The 15,280-nt window shown below is 52.5% G+C and overlaps 1 protein-coding gene across 3 annotated transcripts in view; it reads left to right on the forward strand.

The window, feature by feature from the left end:
* Nucleotides 1–15,280, forward strand: part of LOC125348051 (DAB2 interacting protein) — a 168,070-nt gene that overhangs the window by 17,931 nt on the left and 134,859 nt on the right. Inside the window, exon 1 of one of the 3 annotated variants that reach the window (XM_048341004.1) lies at nucleotides 2,052–2,574. The exons of 1 other annotated variant lie outside the window; for it this stretch is intronic. In XM_048341004.1, the coding sequence (XP_048196961.1) occupies nucleotides 2,469–2,574 (106 nt within the window). In that variant the 5' untranslated portion in view covers nucleotides 2,052–2,468. Of the gene's footprint in view, nucleotides 1–2,051; nucleotides 2,575–3,409; nucleotides 3,683–15,280 lie in introns of those variants that run through there. One more of the 3 variants, XM_048341109.1, reaches the window with a different exon arrangement.

Raw genomic sequence — 15,280 nt, forward strand, 5'->3', positions numbered from 1 at the left:
ACAGAACCACTCAGCTCTTCCATTTGTTCAACAAACCCTCCTAAGTCCAAGCCTGAGCAGGGGCTGCATTGGGAGCTCACACAAGGTTTGTGACCTGGAATAACAGTGCATCCCAAGACACAGCCTCACAACCAAGGGGCCGAAGTACTCTGCCTAGTTTCAGCAACGGGTGCAAAGTGCCCAGAGGCCTCTCATGGGCTGGAATGTCTGCTGGCCAGCACTAGGAGACAGAGGGGGAGAGTTTGTGCAAATACAAGGGCAAGAGAGAAGTTGGGAGCTTGGAGGCCTGGCTATGTGGGAGGGGAGATCACCCGCCTGCAACTAGGGTGCAAAAGACCCCTGTGGAGTCTGAGGAGGGAGCTATTCATGTCCTTCACAATTACCCAGCACTCCATGCCCAGCCAGGCTTTGTATAGAGCACTTAGACAGGATGAGTGATATTAAGCTAAGGAAAGTGAGGTTTGAGGAAGGGTTGGACTTTATGTGGCCGGTATCATATTTGCTCTATGTCTTAATAAAGGTCTGGAAACTTGGTATACCTTAGTGGCACAGTGCTTTCTTAATTCTTTAGCATGTAGGGTAAAAGCCCTTCCCTTCTGTTGTACACAGTTGACTGCACTCATTTCTGGCTTTTAAATAATTTTTGAGTGGTTAATTGGAGAGAAAGTGTCTCATGAACTTTCCTGCCTGGGCTGGCTTCAAACCTTGATCCTCAGCTCTCAGCCTTTTGTGTAGTTAGCATTACAAGAGTGAGCCACTGTTCCTTTTGAATACTGATTTGTAAAAAGGCCTTTGTGTCTTTGGGATATTGCTTTGCCCAGATCTTCTTTTGCTAAGCAAGAGTTTTGCATTTTAGTTAATCGCATGTCTTTTTCGTGATGGATTGTGCTTTGTGAGTCTTCTTTGAGAAATCCTCCCTCGTAGAATATTTTTTTGGGGGGTATTTAAGTTGTCAATATGTCTGAAATTGATCTTGTGCACACGGTGTGAGGTATGGATTCCATCTAATTTTTTTTTTCTAGTATGCCTATGCTATTGCTCCAAAACCTTTTTTTTTTTTTTTTTTTTTTTTTTTTTTTGTGGCTGGTCCTGGGCCTTGGACTCAGGGCCTGAGCACTGTCCCTGGCTTCTTTTTGCTCAAGGCTAGCACTCTGCCACTTGAGCCACAGCACCACTTCTGGCCATTTTCTGTATATGTGGTGCTGGGGAATCGAACCTAGGGCTTCATGTATGGGAGGCAAGCACTCTTGCCACTAGGCCATATACCCAGCCCCGCTCCAAAACCATTTATAGATAAGTCCACCCTCCCCCCGCCCCCCAATGACCTGCAGGTCCCACCTCTGCCAAATATTAAGTTTCCATACATGTGTGGGTCTATTTTTGACACATCTATTTTAGTGTACCAATGGTTGTCCAACAACACCTCATGTTCCCATTGTACCTTCTCAGGCTCCTCTCTTAACTAAAAAGGGCTGAGGGCTCTCTAGGAGTCAGTCACATCTTAATTCTTCTTTGCGTATTAATTCATTCCTGGAATATGTGTGTGTAACACTTTTGTTTACAAAAGGGTTTCTCCACTATTCTCTCTTGGGGGGGGGGGGGCGTCCTGATGCTTTTGTAGAAGGGGCCAAGTGGTTTGCCAAGGTCACAAGGCCAGAAAGGCCTGGATTTAGGGTTCTTCCTGATTGCAAAGGGCGCCCCGTCCATCCTTTCCGTAGTGTCCAAAACTTGAAGGCATCTGTTGCCCCTGTATCTGATCTTTTCTCAATGACCCGCTTTGCCACGAGTGTGTCCCATGCTGGTGGGCTCGGATCCCATCTCGGGGAGGGCTTTTTCCTGTGCTGGAGACCCGCAAGAAGTGGGGTCTCTGTGTTTGGGGGCACGATCAGAGAGGCTCGAGGTCAGCAAGGGAATCGGAGCCGGTTTCAAGCCATCCCCGGGCAGGCGCTCGGGCCCAGGCGCTGGCTCCGGAGGACGCCGGCTTCCCCCCGGAATTAGAGGCGGTCTCCCGGGCGCCCGCCCTCCCGCCTCGCCCGGCAGGAATGCGAAGGATCAGCTTTCAGCGGAGCCGCGGCCGCCTTTCCGGGGAGCTCCCCTGCCTGGCAAGGCCCTTCCCAAGTGGCCGAATTAACTGGTTCTGTCTGTCCGACTGGGAGAGCAGCTCTTGCTAAAAATAGCGCCCTGCCCTGGGCGACCCGCGCCTGCCGGAGCCCCGGAGCCCGAGCCCCGGAGCCCGAGTCCCGGAACCCGAGTCCCGGAGTCCGAGCCGGGGCAGGCAGCCACGGTGGGAGTCCGAACCCGGGACGGTGCAAGGATTTCAGCCTGGGCCCGGCTGGGGATCAACCTCCCCCACCACCACATTCCCTCCCCACATCCCCAAGGCCCGGGCCCCAGGACCAGCGCTGGCCCCGCAGGTGCTGCGGAGGGTGGAAGGCCCGGGAGCCCAGGCCCGGCCGGGGCCGGCCGGGATGGGAGCCGGCAGCGGCGCGGCCTCCCGCGCCCTGGCCTGGGCCTCGCTGCCCCTGCTGGGGCCTCCGGCCGGCGCGCTCTGCCAGGACGCGCCCTGCAGCCGAGGTAAGGCCGGGCGCACGGCGGGCGTGCGTGCGTGCGGGGGCCCCGGAGGTCCGGGTGGAGGGGTGGCCTCGTGTTCCTTCCCGACCCCCGACCCCCGGGCGGGCCCGAGGGAGCCCAGGCTGCGCGGAGAAGCGCCTGGAGTAAGTTGCAAACTAAAAAGTTTGAAAAGATCTCAATCCTCGCCCACTAGGTTCCCCACCCCCTCCCCACCCAAAAGCCTCCTTCGCCCCGACCCCCCCCCTCCTTCTTTCTGGCCTCAGCGTGTCTGTCTGGAAAATGGGACAATAAAGTTGTAAAGCTTTAGTATTGGTTGGGTTTCCCAGAGAAGTTGGGGAGACCTACTGAGGCGGGCCGCTGTGGGAGCCCTCGGGGGCTCCCATGAGTGGGGTGCTGGGGGGGGTGTGCCTTCCTCGTCCCGGACGCCCCGGGCAGGTGAGGCTGGGCGAGGCGCGGCTGTCCTCGCGGAGGGGCGCTCGCTGCTGGGCGGTGGGGTGACCTCGGTGTGAGGGACGCGGACGCCTCCGCGCGGTCCCGGGGGAAGCTGCGATTTGGGGGTGATTTTAATCGGTGAACTTCGGCGGCGGGCGGAGGTGGGGGGCGTGTGCGGGTCCGGCCTGGATCCGGGGCGGGGGTTGGTGTTCGGAGCCCAGGGGTCGACCTGCCCCGTGGATCGGGGTGGGTGGTGGAGATGGGGTCGATTGACCAAACAGGTGCGTCCCTCCCCTTCTCTCCCCTCCCCTCCTCCCCCTCCGCCCCCGCCGGGTCGGGGCAGGGGCAGGGCCGGGGCCGGGGCCCGGGCTGCGCGGGCGGAGCTGCCGGCGGCGGGGCCTGCGATTGGCGGGGCTGCGCTGGCCGAGCGGCCGGAGAGCCCGGAGCCCGGGGAAGGCCGGGGACGCCCGGGGAAGGCGCGGCGCCCGCCGGAGCGTGCGCTCCTGCCCGGCCCCCGCTCACCCCACGGCCGGCGCGACGGAAACTTTCCCGCTGCCGCCGCCGCCCTGGGGACCCGGGACCCCGAGACCCGGAGACTCGGCAACTTGGCGACCCTGGCCTGGGGACGCTCGGGCGCCTTTGGGATGGCAGAGCCTAGCAACCAGGCCGGCGCGTAAAGGTAAAAAAAATTTTAAAAAAATTAAAAGTTAAGTGATGATCTCTGGCCAGGTTGCGATGGGTCCTGGAAGCTTGCAGGGATCCGGGACTCGCATGGATCTGGGGTTCTGATGCGGAGGCCTGGGGGGGACAGGACTGGGTCGGGGCCGCCTCCTGCGCCATGCGTTGACCCTTTAAACTTTGCTGTGCGTTTGCCCCCCCCCCCCCCACCCGCCGCACAGGTCAGAGCTGGAGCCGCAGCTGGCCGGAGTTGGGGTGTATGTGTGTGTGTGTGTTGGGGGGGGTGGTTGTCTCCTGAAACTTAAGTGATCTAAAACTTCACACCGGATCACCTCAGGTTGGTGCCCAGAGCTGGGCACCCTCCCTCCACTATTCGGAAGGCAGGTGACTGACGTCTGTTTTCCCGTTCCTGGCCTACTTAGGCCCCACTGGCCGTGAGAACCCCTGGAAATGTAGAGAAGGGCTCTGAGCACCCCCAGTTGGCTTCCAGTTCCTAGTCTGGTGGGCACGATTGGGAGATGTTTCTGGTTTCTGCTCTTCTGAGTTATCTGGGCAGTGCCCTGCATACCTCTGCCCCCCACCCCCCTCCATGCACGTTGATTTTATTTATTGGTGAGCAAGTCTGTAGTTTATCCCTAGAAAGGATCGTAACCTTAGACAAGATTCACTCCTGTCTTTTTCTTCTTCTTTTTTTAAACCTAAAACCATCCATCTGAGAATTAAAAATCAAACACCTAGTTCTGGAGCCCAGAGAATTTGAGTTCAACCCCTCTCCCCCAACACATACCTCTACTCGCGCTAGCTGTGTGCCCTAGGGCAGTCTTCGCAACCTCTCTGTGCGGTGTGAAAAACCACAGCCAGGGGGGGATTGAATAAGGCTTACCAGGTTCAATGGCTTATCTGACTGATGCCTCGGGGCTCTGTCTCTGCACCTCCATTTCCCTCCTCAAACTCCTGCAAAGATCAGCATCTCTTGCTGCCAGCCCTTTAGAAGAAAAGGCACAGTTAGTTGCCCACACTTGTGGGGGACTTCTGACTTCAGTTGGTTTGCAGGCCTCAGATTTAAGATGGTCCCACCCATTCCCTTCTCAAAGGAACTAATTAACCAGCATGCTGAGGAAGGAGAGGGATCTAGCCCTTGCTAGGGCTCTCTCACGGGGAGCACCTTCTTGTGAGGCACCTTCTTGTGCCGGTGAACTACAGAGAGCAGCTAGTTTCAGGATTGGCCATCTCTTCCTGTTTAAAGCAGAAATCGGTGTCCCTGATCCTAGCACAACCCTCGGGCATCTCTTTCTGGCTCAGGTATTCACCGTGGTCCCCAGGGGCCTGGCATTCTGTTCCTTCCCTCCGGCATGCAACTCACACACACTGAAACTGAGTTTGGCAATGATCTGAGCACCAGTTACTGGGTTTATGATGTGTTCTGTGCTGGGTTCCTGAAGACAGCCCCAGGAGGTCAAACCTTTCCTTATCTTCATGTGGCATCTAAAGAACCGGTTTTAAGGACTGGAGGTGTGGCTCCAGTGGTAGAAGGCTGAGTTTACTCTCCAGTATCACCAAGAGGAAAGAGAGAGAAGAGGAAAGGAAGAAAGGAAACTAGGAGGCGATGGATCTTGGTTCCAGGCCAGCTTGGGCATAAACGTTTGTGAGATTTCATCTCAGAATGTGTGGCATGGTGGCATGCAGCTGTTATTCTGGCTGAGGGAAGCACAGTGGCTGGGTGCAGTGGCAGGAGATGACCTTACCACTGACAAGGAAGCACAACCCGGAGGATCACAGCACAGTCCTGCCTTAGGTATAAAATAAGACTCTACCTCGAAAGTAATCGATGCCCAAAGGGACTGGAGTTGTGGCTCAGGTGATAGAGTGCTTGCTTAGCAAGCATGAAGCCCTAAGTTCAATCTCTTGTGTGGAAGGAAGGAAGGAAGGAAGGAAGGGAGGAAGGAAGGAAAGAAGGAAGGAAGGAAGGGTTACAAACAGGTTTAGATATACCCAAGTTCCTATAGTTAGGGGCTGGGATGTACCACAAACCCAGCATCTGTCTGTAATGCCCTAACCATCACTTTATGTTTGCCCTTGGGTGTTACTGGGTTTTGAACTCAGGGCCTACTCAGGCCCTCTTACCTCTAGTGCTGCTTTTAATTCATAGTATTTTGAGATTGAGTCTCACTTCTTGCCTGGGCAAGTCTGAGCATGATCTCCTTTAAGCTTCTTGTCATAGCCGGGATAATAGGACTGTGCCACAGACCCCAGCTCTGGGTTGCGAAAGGGTACTTGTGAACACTTTTTTTGGCCTGGTCTGGCCTCAAAGCTTGATCCTCCCCATTCTCAGCCTCCCAAGTAGCTTAGATTAGAGGTGTGGGCCATGAACGCCCAGCTTCTAATTGTTATTCTTGTCCCATGCTTGTCTCTTGCTTGCACGAGGAGTGAGTATGTGCAAGCATGCACACGCCAGAGTGCTGAGCCTGTGGGATGTTCTGGGGTGCTTTTCCCATAAGCCCCTTGGGCACCTGTTAAAACACAAGATCCTCATCTCAACTCCAGACCTAGCAAACTGGGTTTGAAAAATCTCCTGCCAGGAACAGTTTGAGAGCTAACTCTCAGGAAGAAATATAGGGTCAGCTTCCCAAGAGGTCAGAAGTCAAGACATCTTGGCTTCACTTTTGAACTAGATGCTGTTTCTTCCTGGGCCTTCCTTCCAGCTGTAAAATGGCCTACTGTGCAACTATGGAGAGGGGCAGCGGCTGCCCGGAGCTGCCCTGTGGGAGCCTCCTTATGTGGATGTCCGGTAGGCCATGGGGGATGAAGGAGCCTGGTGAAGAGATCACACAGAGATGTGTATGGGGTGGAGCCTGTTTCCCCTAGCTCTGGCCTCTGCCTTCTGGAAGGTCTAGTGTACCTTGGGTGAGGCCTTTGTGCTTGGGTTTCTCCACAGTGGGGACCTTGGAGAGCTGAATACCAGCCTCCCCCCCGACCCAATCCTCCATCCCACCCTGCTGGCCTCTGACCTTCCCAGCCAGGGATGTGCTGGGCCCACATCTCCTGAGGAGGGTGTAAGGTGGGTTGGCTGTCCACCTCTGTGCCTTAAATCTCCTAGAAGCCCATTCATCCCCTCCATCCTCCCCTGCCCCAGGACTGGGGGGGCAGCCCTGGGGAGGCCACTGGACTGGGCAGAGCTGGGCTGGAGGGCTTTTGGGGGTGAGTGACTCCTCTTCATACACCTCAGAATCATCACATCTGCAGCCTCTCCACTCTGCTGCTGACTCTGAGAGCTCCTTCTGCCTTTATCTCCTTTGATCCCAGTGAAGGGACAGAATTATTAAATACCCATTTTATGGCACAAGCCACTGGAGTCTGAGAAACTGCAGGGACATGCCCGGAGCCCTAAATGTACCTGTGGGAAGGTGTAGGGTTGGGATGGGGTCAGGCGTGAACCCTCATCCCCTGCCAATATACTCTGGCCTTCTGCGCCTTGTGTCTCAAACTCATTGATTTTCTGTTCGCCTGGTGCTGGCTTTGGCCGGACCTTCCACTGGAAGCTGGAGGAGCTGGACTGAGAGGAGGCCAGGAGCCTCCAAGATCACTGCGTCTTTGAACCCCATGCTTCCTCAGCCTTCTCTAACTCTGGCCTCCCAGCCAGCAGCATCTTCTTCCCTCACCACAGCCTTCCTGTGGATTGTTCTTGATCTGATTTTCGTGGCGGTGTTTCTTTCTGTTTTGTTTGTTGTTTGTTTTGCTGGAGCTGGGATTTGGACTCAGGGCCATGAGCTCGCTCAGCTTGTTTGGCTGGTGATCTATCACTTGAGCCATGTTGCCAGCTCTGATTTGTGCTGGTGATTTTGGGGATAGAGTCTCACTTTTCTGCCTAGGCCGGGCTTACACTCAGCCTTCTGAGTAGCTGGGATTACCGATGTGAGTCACCCACTATTTGTTTTTGGCCATGTTGGGACTCAAACTCAGGTCCTTGTGCGTGCTAGGCAAGCATTCCACCACTGAGCTACAACTGAGACCAGTTCTGATCTTTAAAAAAAAAATCTCTTCTGGATTTATGACGTTGAAGATGGACAGACTAGAGGCAGGTGTCAGAGGAAAACTACCTTTCCTACAGACTGAACTTCTCATCTCACACCTCACCCAGATCTTGAATGGTAGGCCTCTTCTAGAATTCATGAGAACATTTGGAAGGTGCTCAAGGAGGATGGATCTTCAGAGGCTGATTCAGTTGTGCTGGGACTCATAGATGTGACTGGGGTACCACACGGTCACATGCCTCTTCTAGGCTCCATGAGTGGTAAAGTGTTTGCTTGGCATTTGTGAGGCCTTGGATTGGACTCCTAGCACCACCCAAAAGTATCTGGTACATGTCAGTAACTAAAAAGAGAGGAGAATGTAGTTATCCACCTGTCCTGGTGGGTCAGGTGAGCAGTTTGGAGATGCCTGGTCTTTCATAGGAAGCTCCCATTGGTCATGACATCTGGGACCTGGGAAAACCCCCGCAGCCTCAGATGTGAGGGACTCTGGGTAAGAGGGGAGAGATGTTAATGTCGGCCTGGCTTTGTGTTCAGGTCCCCCCACTCACCCACAAATTCCTTGCTCAGATGGGGGGCTCCTCCTTGTGTTGTCCCTGAACACTGTCTTGTCAACTTACAGAGCATCCCAAATGCACAGGTGGCTCATGGTTGAACCCTCTAGGTGACCCCAGCTTTGTGAGGGGAGGGGATGGAGGAGAGATGGCTATCAGTGAATAAACAAATGGGTTGTGACCCTTGCTGGAAAAGGAGGTGACAGCTGAGACACTAGGAAAGGGCCATTCCTTGAGGGCAGTGAGAACCAAGCCAGACATAATGGTATCTGGCCTTGGGGAGCAGGGACCTAGGAGGGAGGGGGGAGTGGGGAGGCGCCTTTCCCGGCAAAGGGACAGGCCATCCAAGCTGGCCATGCTGCTTCCCGGAGGAGAGAATTCCCCAAAGGCCCCGTCAGCCCCCTGATAGGGATCTGCAGGGTGTGTGAGGGATTTTGTTTTTCGGCCAGGATGTGGGAAGTTAAAAATAGCCTTCGTAATCCCTTGGGTTCGAGTCACACTGGTTGGTGGTGTGGAGTCCTTTGGCTCCATTATCTCACTTGAGTGGCTTGGCTGTCATGGGCCTTGGAGGTCGGGCTGCCCGCTTCTAAAAATGAATACTGGGACGTGTGTAGCCAGGTCCTTGCTGAGATTGCACCCCAGATTTAGTGGCAGAACCTAGTCAATCCCCCAGCCGTGTGCATCTGCGTTCTTTACTCTTAGGAGTAGCCGGATTGGAGTTCCCAGGCTGTTGGTGTAGACTTTTAAGCAAAGCATCCAAGATGGCTACAGGGCCAAGGATGGCTGCAGGGGAAACGGATCATGGTGGATTGGGGAGCCTCAGAAGGCTGCAAGCAACCAGCCATAGCAGGGAGCAGGGAAGGTAGTGATGAGAGTGGCTCAGGAAAGTACCACTGAGATCCGAAACTGAGGACCACACCTACTGCAACAAGGATGGGGAGCATGAAGCTGTGGGCAATTGGAGGGGGGCACTGAGGACTCAGAGCATAGTAGCAACCACCTGTTTTATGAAGACTGTGGTATGGTGTGGAACAGCTTTCGTACAGGTGTTTCTGTTTGCTCTTTGGTAGAGTAGACGTGTGTGTGTGTGTGTGTGTGTGTGTGTGCGCGTGTGCGTGCGCACGCGTGCACCGGGGCTTAAACTCAAGGCTTGGGAGGTGTCCCTTAGATTATTTTTGCTCAAGCCTGGCACTCTAGCACTTGGCCCACACAGCTCCATTTCTGACTTTTTGGTGGTTAATTGGGGAAAAAAAAGAATCTCATGGACTTTCCTGCCTGGGCTGGCTTTGAACCACAATCCTCAGATCTGAGGATCACCTCCTGAGTAGCTAGGATTACAGGCCACCAGCCCCTGGCCTGCTCTGTGACAAGTTCATGGCACGATTGGGGCTTCGATCTGGACCTCCAGTCTCCTCCTTACCTTGGGTTACAACACCCCATGCTCTGAAGAGCCACCTTGTTTCTCCGCACCTCCAAAGCCAGGGATCCCCAGCTCTGTGAGAACCTAGTGGTTTTGGCTGTGGCTCTTCCCGGGCTGGAAGCCAGCAGCGCCCAAGGGCTCCCAGTGCAGATTCCCGGCGTCAGTGCTGGCTTAGTCACCGGGTGAGGTCACCACTCACCTCTGGATGGGCCAAGATGCCAAGATTTGGGAACTTTCCCTCAAAGCCACTTGTTGATCTGTGAGTGTGCACATGAAGAAAAACAAATCTGTGGGCTGGGACTTTGTACTTGTGCATGAACTGTAGGCCAAGGGAAGCTACTGGGGCATGATAAGCACTTGGGCTGTGCCCACTCAGAGCTTCTCAGGAGAGAGCGGGGCTCCATGTCAAGAAAGAGCTTGGATGCAGGCCAGAACCTGATGTCAGCCTTTGCTGTACCTCACCTCGCCTGTGTGAGCCTGAGCCAGGTACTTGGCCACGCTGGGCTGTCAGCAGAGTACTAGTGCTTATGCCAGGCTCCTGTGGCTCATGACTCTATCCCTAGCTACTCAGAGGCTGAGAGTTGGGGATTGTGGTTCACAGCCGAACCAGGCAGAAAAAGTCTGTGAGACTTTTATCTCCAGTTAACTACCAAAAAAGTTGGAAGTGGAGCTGTGGCTCATGTAATAAAGAGTGCCAGCCTTGAATGAATAAAGCTAAGGGATAGTGCCCAGGACCTGAGTTCAAGCCCCTGTACCAGCACAGACACATACAAAAATACTAGCGGCTCATACTTTCTAAGTACTTCGTGTGGGCCGGGGTTTGAGTACCAAGTTTGAAGGAGAGATCAGGCAACTCTGCTGCTCTGTGTCTGTCCGCCACCCCCCCCCCCCCCCCCACCCCGTGGCTTCATTCTTCCTGGAAGAAGGGCTCACTGTAGACAAGGTGTGACACAGAAGGTGAGGGTGGGAAAAGGATGAATGAGAGGCTCCTTTCAACACCCCAACAATGTTCTTGAGCAGCTAGGGATGAGGGAAAGGAAAAGAGAGCAGGTTGAGCAGTTTCCAGGTACACATTTGAAAGCAGGGTTTCACAGACAGTCTGTCTTGATCTCCTTACTTTCCAACCCTTTTAGCTTTGTTAGGTTTTTCAGTGTTGATATTAGTGTTTTTCCCATCCTCCTCCAGCATGTACTTTCCAGAGAGGGGTGTGTGTGTGTGTGTGTGTGTGTGTGTGTGTGTGTGTGTGTGTGTTGTATTTACTTTGAGAGTAGCAGTGACTGGTAATAAGTTGATTTAGATTTGGGATTTCTTGGTAGTCACTGGTAGTGTAAGCTTGGCGTTGCGGGATAGGAAAAAATCAGTAGAGTATTTCTGCTGCAAAGCGGCCTGAAGAGCAGAGAGACTGGTGTGTGTCTGTGTGTGTGTGTACATGTATGTGATCTGTAGTCCATCCCACACACCTGAATTTGAGTCCTGACTGCTGCACCTATCAGATGATGGTAAGTTCAGGCCTCATTTCTGAGCCTCAGTGTTCTCACATGTTGGGGACATGTAATAGGTGCCAGTGCTTTGTCCTTACTTAGCACTATGCTTGTCAGGGCCTTTAGGAAGATCATTTGGCAGTGGTCTTGGAATTCTCTGGCCATAGCTCTTTTTTTTTTCTTCTAGAACTTTCTGCCTCCAATGAAGGCAATTCTGGGGAGGAAAAGCTCTGATTGAAACAGGTGGTCCAAGAACTGACATACTTTTCTTGCAAAGCTACACCTAGACTCCGATCTTCCAAACAAGGGGGTTGGAGGAGTGGCTCCATTAGTAGAGCACTAGCCAAAGAGTGAAAGTGTCAGGTACCAAGTTTGAGTTCCACTCTCCGACTTAAAAAAATGAATAAATAAAGAAGGTGTCCAAATGTGAGCTTGAAAAAAAAATGAGTATGTGTCTTTTTCTTTTTTGACAGTATGTGTCTTATCATTTTATTCTCATTCTCCATTTATTTATTTATTTATTTTTAATACTGGACCTGGGCTTGAACACAGGGCCTGGGCCCTGTGTCTGAGCTTTGATGCTCTAGGCGAGTGCCCTACCACTTTGAGCCACAGTGCCATTTCCAGCTTTTTGGTAGTTAATCAGAGATAAATGTCTCACAGACTTTCCTTCCCAGGCTGGCTTCGAGCCGTGATTCTCAGATCTCAGCTTCCTGAGTAGCTAGGATTCGAGGTGTGAGCCATTTGCACCTGGCTTATTCTTTTTTCTTTTTAAATATAATTGTATTGTTATTATTAAGGCATTGTGCAGAGGTTATCGTTTCATAAGTCAGATAATGAATACATTCTTTTTTGGGACGTTACCCTTTCTTTTGCTCTCCCTGTTTCCCCTTCCTATCCCTGCCCACAACTTACATAGTTCATTTTCTACATAGTATGTGCTAAATACCATGCCTGCATTTGTTCACTCTCCCTCCATTTCTGCTCCCTCTTTTACCCTCCCCTAAAAAAAAAAAAACCCAAAGCAAAAACAAACACTACCACCACCACCAACAATCAATAACAACAACAACAACAACAACAACAACAATAAACCCATGTTTCCCATTTCCTGGAATGGGTTTGGTTCAGAGAAGTTACATCTTTAATGTGGGTTTTTAGGGAAGTGACTTTGATGGATGGATACAGGAGTTAGTAGAGTCAAAGATTCTTTAAGGCACTTGGAATGTGTCTTCACCAGGCCGTGTCCACCTCCTCTGTCCCCTGGGGAGCTTGTTTCTGGGTGAGTGTGTGTTGAGATTGAGAGCTACGGGGGAGGTGATTGGATGGAGGCTCTGCTCCTCCCACCCCTCACAGGGCCCGCCCTCAGGCCCTGCTCACCCTTTGGAGAGGATGCACATTGGTTTACACGGCACTGGGAGGGGGCACAGGTCAAAAGGGCCTTCCCAGGGGAAGTGGAGCTGCAGTCGGCTTCAGGACAGCTGTCCAGGTTGCTAACAATAGAATCGTAAAATCACTTTTCCCCACCAAAGCCACTCAGGCAGGCCTGCCAAGTGCCCCCCAGGCCTGGCAGGCAAGACACTCCAGGAGGCAGGATGCCAGTCCTGTCTCCTTTCTCCATTTGGCCCAGCTGATCTTCCAGCCCCTTATATTTAGGACATGTTTGTTTTTATTTGGTAGGGTGGAGAAACAGAGGGACCCCAGCTGGATTTGTCATTCCTATTGTGTTCCCGCAGGCAGGTCATTTCACTGCCTGGCCTCAGTTTCCATCAAATGGAGATAATCGTGCCATCTCTGTCAGTGAATTATTTTGAGCCTGATGTGAGGTAATGCTTGCAAAGTGCTCATCACAGTGCTGGCGCGGGGTAATTATAAACCACCCTGCCGAGGACACACCTCCCACCCCCGCCCCCACCTCCACCTGAGTTCCTGTTTATGGTTGACATCCTCTTTCAAGTATTTATATCCTTGCTGGAATTTCTCTTCAGATTGTCTTTTTTATTTTTTCTGTTTATGTGGTACTGAGAATCAAACCCAGGGCTTCGTGCATGCTAGGCAAGCACTCTACCACTAAGCCACATTCCCAGCCCTCTCTTTAAATTGTCTAGTTCATTACCTAATTGAAGTGAGGCAAACAGTTTCAGTTCCTTATCATAGGGACAGGAAGGAGTCTGGGGCCTTCTTTACTGGAGATGATTACTGACATACTTGGTGATGACAGAGGGACCTCCTTCCCCCAAGAGGTGCAATTCCTAGAACAGTTCCACCTGCCAGCCGCACCCTATCCCCTACCCGCCCCGCCCCCCCCCCATCAATCAAGCATGCTCTGGAGTCTCCATCTCACAAACAGTATTGATAGCTTTGGCCACCTGTCTCTTTTGGTGCCAATTTGCTGTTTGGGCATCTTCTTCCCCACTCAACGGATGGATTTTGAAATATTTAACAAGAATCATCTACGTACATATTTGGAAAGTTCCATCCAGTAGAATATAAATTAAAAATCAAGGCACTGGCAGTAGGCTTTGATGGTGCGCGTGACTCTAGGATAGCCTAGTGGCTCAGAACATGGGTCTGAAATGGATATGTCAGGTCTGTGCATACCTACCCTGCTACTTAGTGCCTGAGTGAACTGAAACAGCCTCTTAGCTTGGCTCCCAAGCAAGGGACCCAAGAGAAGCTGCTTCCTGGGTGCTGGGGTGGGGTGTTAGTTAGGAACTGTACTTCCCACAATGGCTGGCACAATGGCCTGGTTTATTAAAGTAATAAATAAGTAAGCTGTTCTGTTTCACCCAAGGATGTTAAAAAGTCCGCTTCATATTCTTGACCCCAAGACCCTCCCTATCCTGTCTTTCCAGCCCCCCCCCCTCTCAAAAAGATGACCACCGCACCCACACTGTCCCACTCTCCTACTTCTGCATTCCTGTTGGGCAGTGGCTGCTACTTAGAATGTCCCCTACCCTGTCTCTGCCCACAGAGTGCCTCCTCCTCCTCTCAGCACGTAGCCCAGGTACCATGTCCTGTATAAAATTTTCCTTTCGCCTGTCCACCCCACTCCCTTAAATTCCTTACCCCTACCCTTGGTATGCTGAAAAGCTGCCACCTTTAGCAGCCCAGGAATGTCCCATGGGTGGTAGGCTGGTAAAGTGCTTTGTAGAAAAGCATCTGGGAAGAGACCACATACTTGATGACTATGTTTTAAAATACCCACCCACATTAGAGATTGTGTGTATATGTGCACGGGTGTGCTGATCCTGAGGCTTGAATTCGGGGCTTGGGTGCTGTCCTTGAGCCTTTGTGCTCAAGGCAAGTGCTTTACCACTTGAGCCATACCTCCACTTCCAGCTTTTTTTGGGGGGGGGGTGTGCTTCATTGGAGATAAGAGCCTGGACTGGCTTCGAATCTTATTACTCAGATCTTAGCCTCCTGAGTAGCTAGGATTATAGATGTGAGCCACAGGTGCCTAGCTTCACATGAGAGATTTTAAAGGCGGTGAGAAGTTCTGCTGTAAAGAAATCTGTTGATTTTTGTTTGCTTCAGAACTCTCCAAACCTTTGTCTATAAGGACACTTTCTTCTTTTTTTGGCCAGTTCTGGGGCTTGAACTCAGGGCCTGAGTGCTGTCTCTGAGCCTCTTTGTGCATGAGGCTAGAGCGCTGTCGCTTGAGCCACAGTGCCACTACTGACTTTTGCTGAGTAGTTTATTGGAGATAAGCGTCTCATGGACTTTGCTGCTTGGTCTGGCTTCAAACTGTGATCCTCAGATCTCAGCCTCCTGGTAGCTAGACTTACAGGCGTGAGCCACCAGCAGCCGGATACTTTTTCTCTTGGTGACAGGCTCTGGGACACTCTTGCAGAGACAGTTATAGAACACTTCTATATATGTAACAAGTTGATGTCATCTCTCCATGTTACAATTAAGGAGGCCAAGGCCGGGCACGCTTTGAAATGGCTCCAGATACACCAGTCATCTGTGTGTCCACTGGCAGGGCCTTCGTGGGGGTAGCCAGGGCGAGGTGGCCAGGAAGAGGAGGGCATGACAGCCTCCCCCCCCTACTTTCGAGGAGATTGGGGTTTGTTGAGGGATGGGAAGCACACCTAGAATAGAAGAGTCCTGACC

This window comes from Perognathus longimembris, chromosome 1 (genome assembly GCF_023159225.1).
Source record: "Perognathus longimembris pacificus isolate PPM17 chromosome 1, ASM2315922v1, whole genome shotgun sequence".
NCBI classification, from domain to species: domain Eukaryota; kingdom Metazoa; phylum Chordata; class Mammalia; order Rodentia; family Heteromyidae; genus Perognathus; species Perognathus longimembris.